General features: G+C 37.7%; 1 protein-coding gene and 1 pseudogene across 21 annotated transcripts in view; both read right to left on the reverse strand.

Annotated features, from left to right (window-relative positions):
- Positions 1 to 23108, reverse strand: part of R3hdm2 (R3H domain containing 2) — a 190066-nt gene that overhangs the window by 38635 nt on the left and 128323 nt on the right. For 16 of the 21 annotated variants that reach the window (XM_013159312.3, XM_063254989.1, XM_063254991.1 and 13 more), the window contains exons 2-7: positions 10740 to 10939; positions 4909 to 4950; positions 2482 to 2568; positions 1696 to 1822; positions 1417 to 1495; positions 731 to 790 (exon numbers count right to left, since the gene is read on the reverse strand). In XM_013159312.3, coding sequence (XP_013014766.1) covers positions 731 to 790; positions 1417 to 1495; positions 1696 to 1822; positions 2482 to 2568; positions 4909 to 4950; positions 10740 to 10904 — 560 coding nt within the window. In that variant the 5' untranslated portion in view covers positions 10905 to 10939. Of the gene's footprint in view, positions 1 to 730; positions 791 to 1416; positions 1496 to 1695; positions 1823 to 2481; positions 2569 to 4908; positions 4951 to 9974; positions 10079 to 10739; positions 10940 to 23108 lie in introns of those variants that run through there. The other 5 variants (XM_023567566.2, XM_013159305.3, XM_063254995.1 and 2 more) reach the window with 4 other exon arrangements.
- On the reverse strand, positions 13897 to 23108 carry LOC134477337 (hsc70-interacting protein-like; annotated as a pseudogene).

The raw sequence follows: 23108 nt of genomic DNA on the forward strand, positions 1-23108 counted from the left end.
ACCCAGGGGGAAAAATGAAGTAAGAAAAATGACAGCAATAATGGCCAACTGTAATTTTTCTTACCAATATCTAAAGTGGAGAATTTCTTAGGAGAAACAAACATATTATAAGGAAAATAGATTATTTACTCAGCAGGAACCAAAAAGGTTTCTCTCAATTATTTGGTAGATTACTCTGATCTGTATCTTCATTAAGACTAGTTCTTAAAGTCTCAGTCCCACCCACCTGGATGACATCTGATAGAGAAAAGGGAGAAACTTAAAGATAGTAAAATCTAAGAAAAGGTGGAGTTACTGAAGAGATACAGATTCTTTTTCAACTCAAATCTATATAATACTTTAAAATCTCACTTTGTTCTCATATATATATTTGCACACACACATACTTTTTTTTTTTTTTTTTTTTGGAGACAGGATCTCACTATGTGTAGTTCAGACTGGCCTTGAACTCACTTTGTAGCCCAGGCTAGCCTCGAACTTGCAGCCATCCTCCTGCCCTAGCCTCCCAAGTGCTGTGATTACAGGCATGTGCCACCATGCTCTGCCACAAAAATAATTTTTAAATCTAGTCTGATTGCTTCTCCTCAACTCCTTTTGTTCCCCATGACTAACTGCTTCAAAATTCCCCCACTAAGGGAAAAGATGAAAGAGGGATGTCCTTAATTACACCTAAGTTTCTTTCCAGTGCCCCTTCCCACCTCTACATGTATATTTCATACAAGTAACTTACTTGTTGTCATTAATAAATTCCAGAATCTCCTGTTCTAATTTTAGCAGCATCATTCTGTCCCTGTTTAAAAAAAGATTAAAACAAAACAAAACACAGCCCTCCCATAGACATTGAAAGCAGATATTGCAAACACAACTTGTTCATTACAGAAGTAAAAAGAAGGAATATATCCATGCCCCAGTAATGGACAGTAATGCAGAGGCTATGGAGCCTCACTAGCCTATCCCATAGTATCTTGAAAAAGAAAAATAACCTAATTATACATTTTTCAGACCCCTCCTAATCATGTACTTTGGTATCCATGTTGAAAATCTGTTAACAGCACAGTCATATACACACATACTTTGTACTTAAAAATCTAATCATTATTTACAGAATTTTAGAGTAATTCTGTTTAAGTTATATATAAGCCAGTTATCTTTTTCTTCTGTGTCTCTCAAATCTTCGTATTTCTTTCTCTCTGCATTCTTCTTTCTGTTGTTTTCCTTGACTCTTCCAAAAACAGAAACCTTAATGTGAGGGCTTTCTGAACCCCTCACAGAATATAAAATTATACTTCAGAAAGATTAGGAGAGGGGATGAACCGCCTAAATTCCAATCATGTAAAAATAATGGGAAGTTGATTTGCCTCTTTGAATCTTGTTGGCTGCTATTCCCTTTCTCTCTTACATTAATCATGTTATTACCTTGGGTTCTTTTTCAGTGTATTTACAAGAAATTCATGTAGGTCTATTCCAGTGGAGTCCGTATATTCTTGGCTGGAATCTAGAATCACCACAAAAAATTTTTTAAATAAGTGAAACTCTTGTGTAGTAAATAATCACAGTCCACAACCTTATCAACAGAGATGAGAACAGAAATGCAGAACCAAACCTCATGCCAGAAAGTACCAGGTTTCAGGATGAAAGCAAAGAGTGACACAGATCCAGGCACTAAGACAGATAAATGATGGGAAAAACTCTCACCTCTGGATAGCATCTTCCTTGGGGCTTTGTCTTTGCTTTTGTCCTTGTCCTCCTTTTCAGAGACATCCTTGATGGACCTTTCTTCCTCTTTGTCAGACGGGCAGCTGATGTGCAACTGAATTATATCCTTTAACAAGAAGAAAGAATATAATCAAAGAGGAAAAAAGATCTTTAACTCTCTTTACAAGTCCCTTGGACTCTCAATGGAAACAAACCTTGAGATAGCACTTCTATTTATAGAAGAGTGTACTTGTTAATTAAATTGTTTTAATTTATGTTCCACCAAGAGGCAGAGGCAAAGCTTTTCTGCCAGCAGTCACAATCTACTACATGAAGAGCTCAAGTTACAGTGAATGTTTCTGGCATAAAGATTGGAAGGTAATGGTTCCAACTACTGAAGGAGAAGTGTGCATATGGCAAAATGGGGTCAGCTCTGAAATCTCCTTGTCTATATTATCCTGCACTGTCAAGTCATGAAGATGACTTATGCTTTCACCACACCCTGCTTTACTGCAACACCTTTTGTCTTAAAGTAACCTCTTCCTTGATTTCCAAGCCTAATGTTGATGCTGTGATTGCTACCCTATACTTTACCAAACACTTTCATGCTCAAAAGCTGTACCTGCTGGCATGGTGGTCACATACCTGTAACCCTAGTACTTGGGAGGCTAAGGCAGGACAATTGCTTTGAGTTCAAGGTCAATGCAAGTCTGGACTACACAGCAAGAATCCATCTCAAAAAAAAAAAAAAAAAAAAAGCTACACTTATTACTGTAAATAACCTACCTGGGCTTCTAGTGGCCCATCAGCAAATGGAGCAGAAGACTCCTCACACACTGCTAGACTGCGTACTAACTTCAGCTTGGAATTAGACTGGAAAAAGACAGACATTCATATATTCCATTAGAGAACATTCAGAAAACATCCTCCTTGGATCTGTTAGTTGCTGTTTTTATTAAATAGGGGTTTTGTTTTTATTTTTCCAAATAGGTTCCACTTGCCAATTTCTATTTCACTTGAAAGGTAATTCTCCTGTATTTGTTTACAACAGTAGACATAAAAGCAAAATGACTACCTGGACAGCTGGTAGAAAAGCCAGTTCACTTAAGACATTTTTTGTTTCTAGCCCAGTGTTCCAATTCCAGACTCAAAAGGTTAATGCAGATATACAATAGCACAGCACTGTAGAAAGACACTGGATGTGAGAGCCAAAAGTCCTAGCTTCAATTCCTGGTTTTGTTCTTACAAGCTGTAAAGTACATTACTTAACTTCTCTAAGGTCTGTTTTTTCTCAATGAAGCTGAGAAAATAAAAACACTACACGGTTAGAGTATTAGATGATATAAAGTCTATATACATATCATTAAATAGTGCTTAGCATATAGCAGACAATAAATATTAAATGACTCTAAATCTGAGGTATTAAGGCTATGGAAAGAAATGACTAACAAAAGTAAAGACAAAAACAAGAAAAATTTGGATTTAATGCAATAAAGGGCTAATCCATTTGTTTTACTTCTGCTGGCAAGTAAATATCAAAAAAATCTGAAATGCGAATTTCTACTTTCCTATCTACCAAAGTAAAAAATTAAAGAGTGACATTAGTAATTTATCTATAAACATTTACTGAGAATCCTTACAATAAGGCACACAGTGAATAACAAAGCATAAAACAGGGCTGGGGATGTAACTCAGTGGCCAATCTGCATGGGGCCCTAAAGCCCATCCCCAGCACTGCCCCCCCCCCACCAAAGTATGTGTATCCTTCAGAACAGTATAAGTAAAGAATTCATGAGTCTGAAAAAAAACATTAAGCCTAATTCTACCATTAACCACTCAATGTTCTTTGTTAAATCTACTCAATTTCTTTGGCCCAAATTTCCTCATTGAGGAATGGGGATAACAACTGGGTTACTTATAGCAGTGAGCACTTTGTATTCTGAACTTTAACATCAAGGCAAACACTGTAGATTAGATCATATGAGGCAAAACACAGAGCCAATTTATCATACCTCTCAGCCTTCTTTAAATCCAAGCCAGTTACAAACTAGTTTTCTGAGGAAAAGGGATGAGAACCCTTAATTATTACTTCTGATAACAATTCTTTCCACTGAAAGAGACATTTAATACTCTAGGCTCATAGTCAGTTAAATTAAAAAGAGTTAGGAGTAGTGTTGCACACCTGTAATCCTAGCATTGGGAAGGCTGAGGCAGGAGAATCACCATGAATTCAAGGTCAGTCTGAGCTATATAAATGAGTTGAACGTCAATCTGGAGTACATAATGAGACCCTGCCTCCAACAAAACAATACAATACCCTCCCTGGGGCTGGGGATATAGCTCAACAACACAGGGTTTACCTGGCAGCCAACGCCCTGAATTTGATTCCCAGTACCAAAAAAACAAAAACAATATCCTCCCTGTCCCATCACATAGAGTAAAATTTTTGAAAAAAAGTAAAAAAGAAATGAGTTGAGTGTGGTGATATACATCTGTAATCTTAGCACATGGGAGGTTGAGACAAGAGGATTAACATGAGTTTGAGGCCAACCTAGGCTACACACTGAGTTCAAAACCGGCAGGAACTACACAGAGAGATCCATCCTCAAAAAATCAGAAATTTTAAAAAAGTCTTAATTTAGGGGTTGGGGATTTAGCTCAACGGCATAAGCGCCTGCCTTCCAAGGAGGCAGTCGTGAGTTCGATCCCCGGTACCGATAAAAAGGAAAAAGACAAAAAAAAAGTCTTAATTTTTAGGATATCAAAGAATGCTGAATCATTTGTATTAGTAGATCATGATTTATATCAAAGGAAGATTCACATGTGGAAAAAAAATGAAGGGGAATTTTCAAAAACTCATACAATTTTCCCAGGCAAGCCAGGATGGGCAGAGAAACTGGCATTTCAGCACAACAAACATCAAGTTCTCTCAGGCTCTGTGGAAGGCTCTTGTTTGGTATACTTTCAGCTATCAGAAACAAGACTGTCACTGAACTAGAGATAACAGACAAAAATAAAGTCAGACTTTCCATTGGGATATGTATGCATGTATACCCAATGTGTATGACTCATGTTCACAATTAGGGTACAAAGTGCAAGCAAGAAAACTCTGCCTGTATGTAATCTGAATAAAATAGATATTGATGATAAGTCCACTTGTGAAATGTATTACTAGTAATATTAAAAACTAATCAACATATGAAGGGCTCTTACCTTGGCTCTTTTCCTAGCATGACCATGGTTGGATGCCCGCCTCTGTTAGAAGGGGATTAGAAAATATTAAAGGCAGGGAAAATCAACATTTAAGTTAAAAGAAACACATGTTTACAAAGTTCTAACTACAAAAACTATTATAACACTTGCTGAACTATGAGGAAAACCACTTAGTTTATTTGTCACACTATCCACTCCAGCAACTATGAAAGGGACCCTGTGGCACATACAAATTGCTTTCATTATAAAAGTAAAGAATTGAAAGAAATTAACTTGTCAGTGGTTTTCACAGGTTGATAAACATTACTTTCTGACAAACCATGGAATCCTCTCCTAATTAGAGTATTTCTGGAAATGTCATTACCATAGCATGAGGTGCTATGTTTTCTTCTTAGTTCATTCATAGGAGCATATATATTCCACAATGGATACGAAATATGATCTCTAAGTATCACTTATAATAACATCTTTATGAGGGAACATCAGATTTTCAACGTGGGATGTCCCAAATACTCTCTTCTTAGAGCTGGGAAAACGGAATGAGAAGTTTTCTTCCCAAATGCCTCCCTCCTTGAATATGAAAATCCTCCCAGTACTAAGCTGTTGGTGGTGACTTCCTTGGGTCAGAAATGTGAGATGGAGTACAACAGAAGGATAAAACCTCCATATCAAAGGGAACAGAGAAAAGAAAAGGAGCCAGGAAAAAGCTGGAGATGATAAAGAACAAAGGCCTGAGGTGAGATGAAGGAAGGAACAGCTAATTAATTGATAAGATTTCTGAACATCTGTGAATTCAGAATGGGAGCTTTAAGGACTTGGGGTGCAAAAAGTACTGAGGCTAGGGCATGTGGCAGTGGAAACAAGTTAGAGGCAGAATACCAGCAGGGTCTTGGGTAAGTGAGGATTTCTCTTTCCTTGGTCCTTTTCACTAGTTAGCAAACACTGCCAAGATGCAAAAATGGTGAACTGAGAAAGGAGATGAAAATTGTAAGAAATGATGATGGAGTTGCTCAGTGGCAAGACCTGCTGCAGCAAGAGAAGATTTACAGTAAAGAAATATGTAGTATGTATGTGCCACTATTTTTTCAAAAAGACAAAAGATATACACTCACAAACATAGAAAATGTATACTGGAGTTATATGTTGAGGAGACAGTTCAGTCTCCTTTGACATCCATCTCTTGAATACCTGCTTCTGTCCTTAAGGGTCAAAGAATACTACATTTCTTTTAGAGCTATTCAGAGATATTTTATGCATATATATTTATTGTAACTGTATAAATACAATTTTTTAAAAAGCAAATGCACTGTGCACACTACTCTGAACCTGGATTTTAATTTTTTTCATAAATGTCATTCTATAGAGCATCTATCTCATTTGTCTTGTTATATGGTATTTATTTATTCCATTCTATGGTTCTACCATTACTTTTTTTTTTTTTTTTTTTGCCTTTTTCCTTTTTATCGGTACCAGGGATGGAACTCACGACTGCCTGCTTGCAAGGCAGGCGCTTATGCCGCTGAGCTAAATCCCCAGCCTCCAGCATTACTTATTTTATCAGTCCTTTAAATTGCACTACTTAAGATGTTTCTGATCTTAAGTATAACAGTTGTCCATTTCACTGAGTGTATTTAGAAATACAGAATATCGGTATCCATTTAAAAATTTTATGGTTTTGCTAAGCTGTCCTTTAAAGTGTTGTACAAATTTATACCTCTACCAACAAAGTATAAGTCTGCTTATTTCCCAGAATGGATAGTTTTAGCAGTTAAACAAATACATAAGGCCTAATTTGTAGTACATATCATGCTACTACTGGAGGATACACAGATAAAAGACACAAACCTTGTCAAAAAGGAATTTATAATCCTGTTAGAGAAGATAGACAATTACAATACAATACATTATGTATACTAGAGGGGTAACCACAGAGTACTATAGAAGCACACAGCAGAAGCATCAAAATCAAATATATACATATATATATTTTTTCTTTTTTCTTCTCATCAATGCTGGGTGCCTGCTATATACAAAGCAGTGCTAAGCCTTAGGCTACAACTGAAGTCTAAAACTAACCTAATCCAGGGCCTCATGGAACTTAAAAATTCTGTGTGGAAAATAGGTATTAATCAAAGAACAATACAGACCTGCAATAAGGTTGTCAAAGAACGTATCCTCGAAAAAGCCATGTTTGTACTAAATTTAGAAAGATAAACAAATATTGTATGTTGTAAAGGGAGTTCAGGAGTTGGAGGAGTTCAAAGAAAGAACCGTAGGGAGGGCATCCTAGGTGGGGAAGGGATATACCAAAGCGTGCTTTTCCCAACTTTTAAATTTCTGTTTGTAATAGGGACTAAGGAACCAGGTAGCCTTTAAACATAGAATGCCACAGGTGATGAATAAAGGACTGGGTCACAATGTATATCACGCTGGGAAATAGAGAACCTACACAAGGCAATAAAATACACAGAAAGCTTGAAGAGAACACACTGAGTTCTTTATTTCACAATCTTTCTAAAGCAGTACAATACATGAGTCAGAAAGGATTATAAGGTTGAAGACAAAAAGCCCAACTAGGAGGCCATACTCAGCTGGTTACTTCTAGAACACACCTGAGTTCAGTCAGTGGTCCTGTGTTAAGTAAAGGCTTACCATTCTAAACAAAATTTCAGATCCTGCATTTTGTGGGACTGCCTCTATGTAAAACATGTGTGAATTCCAATTATTTTTCCCCAAAACTTTTCAGTAACAACTCATACAGGGATTCTGATACTACCAGTTAGATTCTTGGGGAGATTATGGGAACTAAGGAGAGGGAAGACAGACGAAGAAGTAGAATTTTTAGTCTTACTAAAGGGGCACATGTACTGTTAGGAAACTGCAGCAGGGAGAGAGACTATTAAGGACCCATGGTGACACATGAGACTAAAAACTTGCAGAAGGACCAGGAATTCCAGTAGATGGCGGCAGCAGCCCCATCTGCTCTAATGGCAGCAAAGAGTCAAATCAGAGAAGGCAGGTCCTCTCCAACCTCAGCTCATGATTATTTGTATGCCCAAAAGAAAATTTTTAAAACCAAATGAATGCCCATTAAAAAATATAAAAATCTATAAATCTTCTTTCCCACCTGTACTCAAGAAGTATACGGCAGGAGTTCACAACATCATTTATAATAATCTCCTGGGAATAATGTGGATCTAAAAGTTCATTTAATTATTATCTTTCATGTAATAAAACAGCACATAATTAAGCGTTTATCACATATTTGTCCTTAGTATTTAAAACTCATTACTGGTATCAGTGGAGGATGGCAGTATAACTGGAAGAGTGGCAGACTGTCTCCACGAACTCTGGAAGGATGGACAGGGAATGACAATTCACATGTAAAAGATAATGGAGAGAAAAGCAGCCAGGAATGAGATCTGGCTAACAGTAAGAAGAAAGACAATGGAAAAGCAGGCAGCTAGAGAACAAAATACACTTTAAGAGAGCTGTCAGATTTTAATTCATCCCTTTATACTGCTGCTGTTTTAATCTTTAAAGAGGACAAGGCCTTGGTGAATTAAGTTTTCTCAAAAAATTATGCCTCAGTTTCTAGGCCTGCCCAAATGTTGTTGTTCCTGCTTTTTAATCTGACTTATTGCCTGAGTTAATGCTCTATCTCTTGGGCTTATAATAAAGCCCAGTCTCAAGGTTGAACATGAGGAAAAGTCTTACAAAACTTGAGCTGGAGTAGCAAAAGAAATCAGCAGTGAACAGAGACAGAAGAGCTGCAACAGGTAGGTCAGAGAAGGATTAGAGTACAGCTAGCTAGCACCAAAGAACAACCTTGGAAGAAACTTGACTGACCATCTCTGCCAGGATTTCTGTACTACAGTACACATTTATATGGAAAACAATATGTCAACATTCTTTTCACTCATATTTACCAGTGGCAAGTTCAGAGACCATTTCTCCCCCAGAAAATGCTGACTGCTTTGACACAACCAGTATATAAATTTACCACTGTATAAAACCAAGAAGCTCTAGTTCTTAGTATTTTATCCCAGCCTTCTGGGAGGCTTAGGGAGGAGGATGGCAACTCTGGGTTACTTGGCAACTTAGGAAGACTCTAACACCAATTTAAATAAAAGGTGGTGGCTAAGTTCGATTCCCAGTACCTCTTAAAAAAAAAAAAAAAAAAAAAAAAAAAAGGCAGTGACTGAGAATGTAGTTCAGTGTGAAGGATCTAGGTTCAAGCCTTAGAAGTGGAGAGAAGAGTAACATTTTTTTTCTACTTTTTTGTTTGTTGGTTTTTTTTTTTCTTCATGAGACTGGGTCAAGCTATGTAAAATCCAGACTGGCCTTGAACTCATTATGGAGCCCAGACTGGCCTCAAATCTGTGGTGATTTTTCTGCCTCAGCCTCCCAAGTGCTAGGATTATAGATATATGTAACTTTTTTTGGGGGGGGGGTGGATAGAATCTTGCTATGTAGTTCAAGCTGTCCTTGAAATTATAGCGATCCTCTTTAAAATTAAAGCAAAATAAAAAAATTTTAAAAATGATACAGAATTTCAAAGCAAAATAATAGGAAATAAAAAAAAAAAAGAAAGAAAAGAAAGAAATTGTAGTGATTTTCCTGCCTCCACCTCCAGAGTGCTGGGATTACAGCCATGTGCCATTGCACCCAGTTTGACTTGTTAAATATGTGTTTGTATATTAGTTTATTTACTTATGTATTTATTTTTAAAACTTTTCTTATGGTGCTAGGGACTGAACCTAAAGCCCATGCATGCTACGCAAGTGCTCTGAGTTGTTTATTGTGGTAAAGAATATTGAACATAGGGGCTCATTACCACTTAGCTACCGCTCTTGTTCCTTATTTGGAGATAGCCTCTGACTACATTGCCCAATGCTGGCAGACCTTGGTATCTTCTGCCTCAGCCTCCTACTTAGCTGGGATTATAGACATATATCACTGTACCCGATTCCAACAGTTAATTTTTTTTAAGTACTTTATTTTTATTAGTACATGAAAGTTTATTTTTTGATAGAAAATATAAAGTTGGGAATGGTGGTACACACCTGTAAGCACAGCACTTGAAAGGCTGAGGCAGGAGAATTATTGTAAGTCTGAGGCCAGCCTGGACTACATGGTGAGACCTTGTCTCAGAATACCCTCCCCTTCCCTGCAGAAAAAAAAAAAAAAAAAGGTATAGTGGCACATACCTATAATTCTACCACTCTAGGAGGTTGAAGCAAGACAATCATTCAGTTTAAGCTCAGTCTGGACAATTTAGCAAATCCCTATCTCAAAACTAAACAAAATTAAGGGCAGGGATATAGCTTAGCAGCACAGCACCTGCCTGGCATGTGCAATGTCATGAGTTCAAGTTTAAAATTAAAACAAAAAATTTACCAAAAAATAAATAATTTATTTAAAAGGACTGGGAATGTAGCTCAATGCAAAAGCCTTGTATTCAGTCCCCAGTAAATAAATAAGCAAATAAAACAGATAAAATTTTTAAACACAGAATAGATATACTTAGGTCAAAATGAACCAGGGATTTCACTTTTTTCTCCTTAGATTTCATCACAGATTCTAAGATAAAACAGGAAAAAATTTCTTTTCTTTATTTTTGGCTCTGGGAATAGAACTCAAGACCTTGCACTTGCCAGACAAGTGCTGTGCTACTGAGCTATATCCCGGGCCCTGGAAGAAGTTTCTTAAGAGCTCAAATTGGGATTCTTAAGTAGCATCAAGTGTTCGCACTGATGGGTGGGTTCCTACAGATTCCCACTTACACTCAAACATATAAGGTATGCACACAGCGTACTTCTAATCTTTACCTGTGTCTCTTGACGCACACTGGTCTCTTCACCTTCTTTCTCAACTTCTTCCTTACTTGAAGTCTTAGATATAAACTTGTTTTTGCTTACAGATTCTTCCACCAGTTTTTTTTCTGATTCTTTCATTATTTCAAGGGTCTCTTGCGTAGTGTTACTGTTAGACATGTTCTTCAATAGAATAGAGTAGCCTCTATGGACTCCTAAAGAAACATCAATGGCAATAAACATGAAGTTTGTGTCTCTGTACTTAACATGCAAGACTTGTATTTTACTTTTTTTTGTCTTTTTCATTTTTATCGGTACCAGGGATCGAACTCACAACTGCCTGCTTGCAAGGCAGGTGCTTATGCCACTGAGCTAAATCCCCAGCCCCTTTACATATGTTTTTAAAAATGGTCTCTTTATAGCCTAGAAAGAAGTTTTTTGATTAAGAATGGCCCTTGATTAATTTCTTTTCTTTTTCTTTTTTTTTTTGGTACCGGGGATTGAACTCACGATCTTACACTTACCAAGCAGGTGCTTATGCTGCTGAGCTAAATCCCCGGCCCTTTCTTTTCTAACTTTATTGAGATAAAATTTACATGCAATAAACTACATGATTGAAAATGCACAATTCAATGAATTATGACATATGTGCACATCTGTGAAGCCATCATTGAATTATGATAGTGGGCACATTTATCATCCCAAATTTTTCTTTTCTTTTACTTTGAGACAGGGTTTCGCTATACAGTTCAATCTGGCCTTGAATTCATTATGTAGCCCAGGCTGGCCTTGGAATTCACTGAAATTTTTCAGTCTCAATCTTCCAAGCGCTGGAATTACAGATGTGCACCACCACACTCAGCTAGAATTTTACATAAATGGAGGCATGCACTATCTACCTGTTTATTAAGCAGATTTACCGGTATTCTCTACAGAAATTTGTTCAGATTTTCAATTCAATTGCTTAAACTAGTAGATTCTTTTCAGAAAGGGGAAAAAAAAAAAAAGAACTATCTTACAGCTCTGTTCACTATTAAAAAGAACTTTCCTTTCCCAAAGGAGAACTTTCACAGCTACCACAAAGACAACATTGTTATCAGTTTCAGGCTACTCCCCCATCAAAAAGCAGCAAATTCACATAAGGGTTATAGGATCCTAAATTATTTCTTTTATTTTAAGCAAGTTTAAAAAAAAAAAAAAAAAAAAAAAAAAGGACTTAGTAGCCATCTGTCCTTAAGAAAGATTGGGTCTCTGCCCGGAGGAGGAGAAAACTCCTTGTGCTCTTCTCATTTACATTAGTCAATCTATCCCTCAACCCCACAAGAGTATCTATAGTGCATAGTGGTGCCTGAAAAATGCTGTAAGGAAGCCAGTAGCTACCTAAGCATACACTAGGAAACAAATCGATGCTTTAGTCACAAATCCGTGTCCTAAACTGAAATCAAATATGCTTAGCTTCAATAATGGTTTGCAGAGGTTTCTCCTTACATGGTTTACCAACTGTACTTGAATTCTAAGTAATTCTTTCCTTCCTTTAAAAAAGTAAAAATGAAAACCTCCCAGATGTCATATCTATTCCCAGTATGGTCCTAGAAACTGAGATAAATAAGCAAATAAATAATAATGCTTCAACAAAATTATCAGATTATTTTCTCCCCTTCAGAACAGTTTAAAGAGTAAGACTTGGGGCTCTCAAGAAGCATAGGTAGCTGCATCTGACAAGTTGGCCTAGAAGCTTATTGCTTTGTTTACTCTGTGATGGCTCCTGAGTGGCTACCTGGAAACTTAGCTTGCTTAAGACTAGAAAAACTCTATTTAAAGAAGCAGAATGTCATTCATACACTCACAAATTCATAAAGCTGATTTAAAGATGCAAAAACTGGAAGAAACTGACTACAGAAGAAAATGGTTGGTAATCACACATGGTGGTGTACACCCATGATTCCAGTACTCAGGTAGCTGAGGCAAGAGAACTGCTTGAGCCTACATGTTGAGTTCAAGGCTAGCCTGGGCAACATGGTAAAACCTTAACTGAGGAGGAGGGAAACAAATGGAAGGAGGGGCGGAAGGATGGAGGAGGAGAGGTGAGGAGGAAGGAATAAAAGGAAGGAGGAGAAGAACAGTAAATACTCCTTATTTATTTATTGGAAATAATATAAAACATTTATTTGTTATTCTGGACAAGAACAGAGCTAAATAACCCAACTCTACTGTGGCCTAGTAAAAAGATCAACCCTTCAGCAAGCACAGTGTAAGATTTAAATGCAAACTGTACAAGGGTACATATTATATAAAACATTATATAAGACTGCTGCTGTCCTGTAAGTACTTCCAGTCCCTAGCAAGATCAAGATTCAAATATTGGTGGTCCCAAGAGTTATACTGAAATAAATCACCTTTAAAAAAAAGAAAAGAGGAACCTTTAAAAGCCAAATCAAAATGCCTTAATGTCACAGTTTATGTCTGTGGTCCCCAGGTCTCATGAGTTTGCATTGTGCATTTGTGAATGGTTCATTGTCTAGTGCTTGGATTGATGGTGTCAGTGCTCCACCCACATAGGGGTGGAGCCAGGATGTGATGTAATGGCAGGAAGAAGGTGTGTCTTGCTCTTTGCTGGTTCCTGCTTGCTGTTTTGCAGCCGCTATGAATTGTGGCCCAGCCATGCCCGCCTGCCTTAGAGCCAACCGAGTATGGACTGAAACCTCCAAAAACTGTAAGAAATAAACCTTTCCTTTCCCAACTTGGGCTTCAGGTATTTTGTCTCAGCAACTGAGTAAAAAGTAACTAAGAAACTTAGTAACCATATATCCAATTCAAAGTTCATCTTCTTAAAGGTGATCTGCCTCTTACCCAAAAACAAAACAACTTTATTTCATTCATACTAGAGCCATAAATCTTAATATTGAAGTAATTCAAAGGAAAACTCTATAATGAATAAAAACATTAATACTCTTTGAATTTGTTTTAAATCTTTTTTAAGGTTTAAAAAGTGCTTAAGGTTTGTAATTCCTAGTAGGAAAACATCTGAATGAATACCCTAATGGCAAACCATTGTAAAACACTTCAGCTCCATTTTGTGCAGAGAGAAAGGAATTATCTTTCAAGCATCCCAGCTCTCCTGATGAGGTCAGAGGTTGTTTGTATTATTGCAACATCCATTAAGTGATTTAGGTTTCTTTTCTTTTTTTTTTTTTTTTTTTTTTTGGTCTTTTTCGTTTTTATCGGTACCAGGGATTGAACTCACGACTGCCTGCTTGCAAGGCAGGTGCTTGTGCCACTGAGCTAAATCCCCAGCCCCCAGGTTTCTTTTCTTTTAGGAAGGGCTTTGTTAGATGAAGATTATGCTTCACCTCCAAATTTGGCTGATAGTTTACTGATGAGATTCATAACCTTTGGATTACTCTGGTATTCTGACATATCTGCAGGATTCTAGGTTATATCTTGGAAGGCCACTATAATTTCTGGAACCTGCATGGCTGCAAGGACCTCTGGATCACTAAGAATCTCACTGAGCCAGGTATTCCTGCCATGCCTACTCCCATTTCAGGCATCCCTCCCTGGGAAATTATCAGGTATTCCCCCAGGAAAGCCACCTGGACAAGAGTCATACTGAGCTCTTCCTCACTCTGGGCCTTCTCAAGCCTTCTTAACCCTTTCTACTCTTTCTATGATCTCTCAGTCTTCATGTTTTTACTCGTACTTCCTCTGACATTCAGCAATTTTCTGGTCCCTTGATTGAACTATCAGCATTGCATTTGCATCCTCATCATAATCCAGTTTACAAGCAAGGGCAAGATTATGGGCTACTTCTTCCCAATGGCCCAGAAGTCTGTGGGCTTTCCCTCGCCACTTATACGGTTGGGCTGAATCAGGATTTATTTCAATGGCTCTGTCACAGTCTCAAATGGCAGCATTTGGCTTTTGCAATTTGAAGAAGACACTGGCTCTCTTGGCATACAGAATGGCCGAGCGAGGATTCAGCTTGATCGTATCTGTGAACAGGTCAACAGCTTTCTATACTTCCCCATCATTTAGAGCATCAATGGCAGCCCCTTTCTTTTCATTTGCTCGATACATCATCTTCTCAGTTATCTCAACATTTTCATCTCCCATTTCTTGACAGGTTTCAGTGTCTGGTTCAATTACATCTTCATTGTCAGTCTCTAGATCACTTTCCACTTGACGGCTCATCTGTCTTTATGTTTTCTTCTATCTTCTTAATGTCTGTTTTTTCTTCCTTGATATTTTCTTTTGCGTTAGCTTTGTAAGTAGCAGGTGGGTACTTTACCACCCATGCTGTCTACCCACTCCCTCAGGAAGCACATCTCCTTGGTGTGCAGGACACTTGGATCTTGCTTACACATTTTCACAAAGGCCCAATGCTCATTTACTTTGCATCGATCCATGGTCAGTACACCACAGGTGGGCTGCTGTGGAGGTTGTGGCCCTATCCCAGGCCTGACACTGGCACAGCGAGATCATGCAGAAGGGGCAATATTCCATTTTTAAATTAATTGACTTGGCAGCTTCAGGCTTTCATAAAGATATATATATTTGTATGTATTTTGGGGATCACAGGCTGTGATTGGGATTTGTTTAAAAATATATATGTGTGTGTGTGCATGCATGTACATGTAGATGGATGGGTTTATTTATTATCATTTACTCATTCTGAGGCAAGTCAAGTCTGCATTCTCTTTTGTTTGGAGTATTACTAAAACAGTCTTTTTATTTCTGTTAACTGGGAAACATGAGGAAAGATCAGAATCAGAAGAACTCTTAAAGTTTGACCTTCAACGACCTTTTTCTGTACTCTGCAAAGAAGTATTCTTTTTTTGTAGCCTCCTGAGAGGGTTGCTAGCCTCTCTTGAAAAACTCCTGGGACAGGCCTGTACTTCTGAAAAGCCTTCACTATTACATGAGCTGCTTCAATCTTGATCCTAAATCAGCCTGAGAGTCACACAAAATCAAGTTTACCTTTTTCACCACATGATAGACTTCCAATATATTTTTTTTTCTATTTTTCAATAGCCTCAAACAAATTTTTGTCATCAAGACAGGTGGTTAAAAAACAGTAGTTGGATTTTTTTCCTGGGAGGACTTTAAATACCAAACAGGTATAAATCTTCAAATCAAAATGATCACTTTGCATGATAACATGTTGATCAAGAAAGGATCAAGTATCTGGATATATGGAATAATTTTGGTGCCCAAACACTGAGCACAAACAAACAAAACACAGTCCTTCAAAATACTCCACTGTGGACTATGGTCACATTTTCTCTTAAAGAGTTGTGGGTTTCCTTCATTCACTGAAGATACAGAAAATTCAAGCTTTAAATTCTAACAGATTCTCATAAAACAGATTAATCTACTTACTTTTAAGAATTTGGTCATTATCCCAAGACCACTGGGCCCTAAAGATGTGTTTTTGTTTTTTTTTTAAGTCATTCTTACACCGAAAAAAAGGGAAGCCGCAGAGGAAAAGGTAATTCAACATACTGTTTTGGCTACCTACCCAGGTCTCCTCTTCCAAATGTTGCTCTAACCCAGATTTCTTTTGGTATTTACCTTCTGAAGGCGCATGATTAGGGAGGATGTCTTTGTCCTCAAACTCTGGTGAGGACAAAATTGTGATAATTTTGTTTCCCTTTTGGGACTGGTTTAAGAAAGGACAAGTGACTCAGTCATTACTACTGAGACACCACGCAAATCTATGTTGGATGGGTGGCTTCAAGAAAAGGCTTCTCACTAGCTGGGTGTGGTAGGAAATATTTATTGTCTTTTTGAAGCAGGGTTTTACTATGCAGTTTAGGCTGGCCTTGAACGTACTTTGTTGCCTAAAATGGCCTCAAACTTGCAGCAATCCCCCTGCAATCAGCCTCCTGAATGCTGGGATTACAGGTGTGTGCCACCATGCCCTACTACAGAAATTCTTATCATTTCAGCTGGAGCTTGAGATAGGAAAATTGCAAATCTGAGATCAGCCTGGGGAAACTGGTGAGACTAAAAATTTAAAAGGGTTGGAGGGGGCAGGTAGAAGAAGAAATGAAAAAACAAAATTAGAAAGGCTTTCAACTGTACAGTATTTAAATAAAAATTGTAAAAGCCACCAGAAAAAAAAAGGCTTCTCCTGTTGAGGGTTGTCTTGTTTGCCAGTGATGCCTGGAATATGGCAGCATGCTATCAAAACATCCTAAATGCCATGATACTGACACTGAATTAGTCAATCTCTACCTTCTCTATTTCTAGACCTCTTCATATGTGGTTATAAATCTTATCATTTACATTATTCTGAGTTGAGCTTACTATCTTAGCACCCTGAGTTGTAGGCACAAAGCGCTTATTAAGAGAGAGACCATCTAGACAGACAGGAAATTCCAACTCTGTAAGTAGAAATAACTGATAAGAGATGATAATAACCATTTAAAATTTTTTGAGTGCTTACACTGTGCTAGGCATTATTCTAAAGTAATTTACATATCTCATCTAATTCTACAACAATTTATGGTTTACATTATCAGCATCACTTTCTTTCTTCCTTCCTTCCTTCCTTCCATTTTTGAGGCAGGGGTCATGCTACCATTGCCCAGCCTAGCATTAAACCCTCAATCTTCCTGCTTCAGTTTCCTGGGTGGCTGAGATTATGGGCATGGGCCAGCACATTGGCAATATTACTTCTAAAATATGTAAACTGAGCAACTGAAGTTAATAATTTGCTTATGATTATACAACTGGTATGGTCTCAAAGCCAGGAAATATGACTCTGGTACTTGTTTTTTCTAACTAAAAGGGTCAAGATGGTCAAAGACCAGAAAAGAAAACAAAAAGTCTACTAAAGATACAATAAAATTATGGAATCTGGTAATTGGAAGGGAACTAAGAAGCTTTCTCACTCAGTTCTAGCCAACATAATCCATAATTAGATTTCTGAATCACTAACTGAAAAATGGTTGTCCTGTTCCTGTTTATATAAACCCCCAGTTAAGGAAAAGTCTTTTTTCTCTAGATATGAACCATTCTTTTGGGAATATCTCTTCATATACTGGCAAAATTCATTTCCCTGTTAACTTGTTCCTATCAGCTCCAATCATAAAGAACAAGCTTAATCTTGCCTCCACTTTAGTCCATTACAAAAGACAATTTTTCCTGGTTTTTCTTGTTTTGTGGATCTTCTTCTCCTGTGGATCTTGTTCTTCCTTAGTTTCCCAAATCATGGTGGTCCCCACCCCCAAGTTTCAAGACATTTCACAAAGCTCCTCCTAGCTAAAGTAACCTGTCTTTCTAGTGGCCAATTTCTAAATTCTAGAACAGTACGATGAGCCCAATTAATCAACACTTTTTTCTTTCTTTCTTTCTTTTTTGTTTTTTTGGGACAAGGTTTCACGACACAGTTCAGGCTGGCCTTGGACTTACTGTGTAGTCCAGGCTGGTTTCAAACTCACAGCTGTCCTCCTGCCTCAGCCTTCCCAGTACTGGGATTACAGGCATGGGTCACAATGCCTAGATGTTTTGTTTTTTGAGACAGGGTACTCACTATGTAGTACCCTCAAACTCACGGAGTCTTATGCCTCAGCCTTCCAAGTGTGGGAATACAGGCATGAGCTACCATGCCCAGCAACAATTTATTAAAACAAAACAAAGCACCTGAAGAATGAAAACAAAGTCAGTAGAAGGTTAAAGGCACAGAAGTAATTTCTACTCTTGAAAGTTTATTTGATATAGAGAGGAAAATAGGGCCTGGAAAACTTTTTGGTTTTTGCTCCTGAGAGGGTCCAAGTGAGCAAAGCTCTACAACCCTACTTGTGCATAATGTGTATTTGCATCCAGGCACACAGCATAAATTATTATTATTATTACTTTCTTGGTATCAGGGATTGAACTCATGACCCTGTACTTTCCAGGCAGGTGCTTACGCTGCTGAGCTAAATATCGGGTCCAAACAGCCCAATTTCTAAAGCCAAATGTCTCCTGAGGACATAAAAAGGTTCAAAGCTGCACATAGGAGACTGTTAGAGGAGGAAGATCAGAAAGGGGTATGAGAAAATAGTATCATAGAGGGCAGGATGAGTGGGAGCCAAGATCCAGAATTTCTTTCAGGAAGAATACTGCATATTACCCATAAATTTTTTTGACTGCCGAGATAAGTACCTTCTAAACACAGTGAGATTATATATCCTTCTGTTGAGTCTACTAACAACTTTCTAGGTATTGTGCCAAAAGGAATACATTGTATAGCAAACGCTCAGAGACAAGGACAGTTTCATTTTCTTCCTTTTAATCTATAGCCAAGCAAAGAGAATCCAAGCAAGAAGACAGTATCGAGGTACTAAAAATTCTTACTTAAGCTGTGGCAAAATCCTCATAAAAGATTTACAGTTCTTTATGGATTTGTGTATCAATAGTAAATTATTCCAAATAGATACACTTAAAAGTCCAGGGGCCCAGGAGAATGGATAAAAACTTGTGGTACATTTATGTAATAAAATACTATTCAGTAATTAAAAACAATGAATTATATATAATGCTATACATTAAAAACATGAGTGGACCTCAAAACTATTATGATAAATGAAAGAAAGGAGCTTCCTCCCCAATGCAAAATTTTATGTAATTTCAAACAAATAAAACTAATCTGGGCCAGGAATGCAGCTCAGCAATACAGTATCTGCCAGGTAAGCATGAGGGCCTGAGTTCGGTTCCTGGTTAAACAACAACAACAACAACATCAACAACAACAACAAATCTCCAGTGACCCCAATCAGAAGGTGTTTATTGAAGCACTATGTGGGGATATGCATACAATTCCAGCATCCAGGGAGGCTGACACAAGAGAAGTGCAAGTTCAGGTCTGTCCTGAGCAACTTAGTGAGACCCTGTCTTTAAAGGAGGTGTCCCTGGGGGTTTATCTCAGTGTGAAGGTCCTAGTTCAATTCCTAGTAAAGTGAGCTGAATGAAGAAGGGGAGAGAAAGATCTGTGCATTTTATTATGTTATTTAACCCCACTCCCATGCCCTTAAGAAACAAGCAACAGGGACAAAAACATTCATAGAGTTAAAATGTCTGATTAAGGGGCCAGGCCCAGTACCCCCCCCCCCCCAAAAAAAAAGAGTACCTACAATGTTTTTAATCAGACTTTTTCTTTTTTTTTTTATTTTTTGGTACCAGGGATTGAACTTATCACCTTGTGCTTGCCAGGCAGGCGCTTATGTCACTGAGCTGAGCCCCTAGCCCCTCTAGGTACTCTTGAATCACAAGCCTCTCAAGTATTTTCTGACACTGGTATGGGAAAGGGGAAACGAAAAGGTGCTAATAACATCTGCTGAGCAGGAGTGTTGTGGACCAGTGCTTTATGCACTTTCACTCACATCTACTAAGTTAGGCAACTTGATTAGGTTCTATGACTACTAAGTGCCAAGACTAGAACCCCTCATTCCACAAGCTATGTTGTAAACCTGTGATTACTTTTCTTTTTATTATTTCTATACACTGTTTCATTCTAACAACTTTTTTATGTGTGTGTGTGAGACAAGGTTTAACTATGTAGTTCAAACTGGCCTTGAACTCACTTTGTAGCCCCAGCTGCCCTTGAATTGGTAGTGATCTTCTTGCCTCAGCCCCCGCCAGTGCTGGGATTATAGGCATGAGCCACCGCCACCACACTTGACCTTCTAACAATTCTTTGTTATGGTTTTTTCAGATGAATAAACTAAAGCTCAGATGCATTAAGTAAATCAACAAAAGAGGGAGAAAGGCAAGGAATGATCACATAATATGGTGAATGCTTAAATTAAAAAATAATTAAGGCCAGCTATGGTGGTACATGTCTATAATCCCAGCACTTAGGAGGCTGAGGCAGGAGGATCCCTGTGAGTTTGAGCCTGGGCTACATAGTAAGTTTAAAACCAACCTGAATTACAGAGCAAGATCTTGTCTCAAAAAAAAAAAAAAAAAAAAAAAAAAGAAAGAAAAGAAAAAAATTATAGTACAAGCCACACTTGCCATCAATATCAAAATATTTTGCTTTAACCACACTTACTACTTTGTTCTTACCATTTTCTGAAGTAGTTCTAGAAGTCTTCTTTTGTGCCTTTATGAGGTGTGATCAAAAATATAGTGAATGCTGCTGCCAAGTACCATCCAACAAGAAAGCAGGTTCATAAAACATGTGTCCTTATTCAACAGTGCTCGGACCATGTGATTTCTGGTTCTTCCCCCAAAGTCAAAATAAGTATGAAATGTAAATGTTTTGAATCAATTTAAGACACTGAGGCAGCCAGAGGAGCACAACCAAAGACACAAATGAGGACTTTCAGAATTGCTTCAGAAAGTGGCAAGAATGATGGGATGAGTGTGTATATATATGTGGGTGGGGGTGATATTTTCACAGACACTAGTGGCAGTGTCTTTTACTGTAATAAATTTTAAAAATTAAACATTCTCCATAATTTTTGATCATACTTTCTAGTCCCAAAGGCAAGTTCTAGGTATTCCAAGATGGCCAGACTTCAGGAGTATAACATGGAAAATATACCTACATCTAAGGCCAGTCTTCAGAGAATATAAGTAGGGGAGATATTTCAGGTTCAAAGATCACATTAGTAATCTCTAACATCTTTCACTTCTACTTAGGAACACTTCCCATAACTCAGATGTTTTTTGATTTATAAAGAGTATCTTGGCCAGAGATATAGCTCAGTGGCATAAGTGCCTGCCTGGCAAGTGCAAGATCCTGAGTTTGATCCCCAGTACAAAAAAAAAAAAAAAAAGTATCTCATTTGATCTTGTCAAGGTATAAAGTGTTATCTCCATTTTATAAACAGAAATACTAATAGTTAGAAATGTTGGCTGGGTGTGCAGCACACATCTGTAATCTCAGCTATCAAGAAGCTGGTGCTGGAGAATTCCAAGTTTGAAGCCAACTTAGGCAATTTAGTGAGCCCGGTCTCAAAACTAAAGCTTTAAAAAGGGGCTAGGGATGTAGCTCAATGGTAGAACACTTGTCTAGCATGCACAAGGTTTTGGGTTTAATCCCCAGCACTGCAAAATCAAAATAAAAAAATTAAGTCACTTAGTATGTGGCCATATACTAAGTGTAAGGCAGGAGGCAGTACTCAAATCCGTGTCTTCTTGATTCCAAAAATTTCAGGTTCTTTCCATTGTGTCAAAAGAAAAAAAAAAGACAAAACACCAAAAATAGTATAATAACTATAAAATTGAAGAGCCTAACAGCCTATGAGAGGACAGGGAAAAAGTCCTAAGGAGACATAAATGAGAGACAGAAAACCAGATCTCCCTTCTATTATGGTACAGAAAACAGATTACATGGTACTGGAGTGTTAAGAACTTATGAAACACATCAACTTAAAGTTATATGACAGCAACAAAGTCCTGTAAGGACTGCAGAAGTCAACTGCAATAGGCTTCACTAGTACTAGACCAACAACAGTTAACAGCCAATTTCCCGAATCAAGGAAGTATGAAAATCCTTCCCCTTTACTACTACAAAAAGGATTCATTGGTATATAAGGAAGTTTACAGGTGTTGGCTGTTGGCAAGAACAATTCCTTAGGCAAAATAAAGAGAGAGAAACAAGATTAAAATGTCCTGGACATGTAACTGCTTTCTTTGCTCAGTACCTATTATGGTTGTACTTGCCTTAAAATGAGAACTGTGAGTGCTTTGATCAATGGATTAAAGTATAGCTGGACCTTGTTACAATTTCTGTCAGTTTTCTTATATTCTTGACCAAAGATGTTCATTTTATGTCTTCTACAAAACAGAATAAATCAAATATACTCTTTTCAAGCAAGAGTAATGAGTACTTGCTTCTCTACTCTGCTTTTACTTCCTTTAGCTTTATCAAAACAGTACCATTATGCAGAAAATATTACAGTATCTTGGTGGTGGAAAAAGACCTTGAAAGTTCACAATGTCTTCTCCCATTCCCTTGCAAAAATGTTTCCAACTCAATCCCAAAGAGACATCCAAAAAAAGTGGGGGTGGGGGGAGATAATAATTTACTTTCTGATTGGGGAACTTTCAGGATGCTTCTATTGCTACCTTAAATGCCTGTAGCCAAGTCTATGTTACTCTGCCATCACCTGTTAGACTGACAGAACACCTCAGGTAACATACTTAATATTAAAAGAATCTTTCTCTGTGAGCCAGAAGAGGTCATGCCAGCTCGGGGGAGAACCAAGATGGAAGCCAATTCTATCCAAACAACCTGCTGATTTAGAAGGAACTCAGACTGAGATGACAACAATTGAAGTAAAGAAACAACCTAAAGGTTGTATTGTTGATTGACTCTGCAAGCCTAAAGCAGTAGTCTGAGTAACTATTTAGAGAATAACAATATGCAACATAGTAACTATGGTAGAT

This window comes from Cavia porcellus, unplaced genomic scaffold, assembly GCF_034190915.1.
Source record: "Cavia porcellus strain 051 isolate PalLab524CR breed Dunkin Hartley unplaced genomic scaffold, mCavPor4.1 scaffold_8, whole genome shotgun sequence".
Lineage (NCBI taxonomy): Eukaryota > Metazoa > Chordata > Mammalia > Rodentia > Caviidae > Cavia > Cavia porcellus.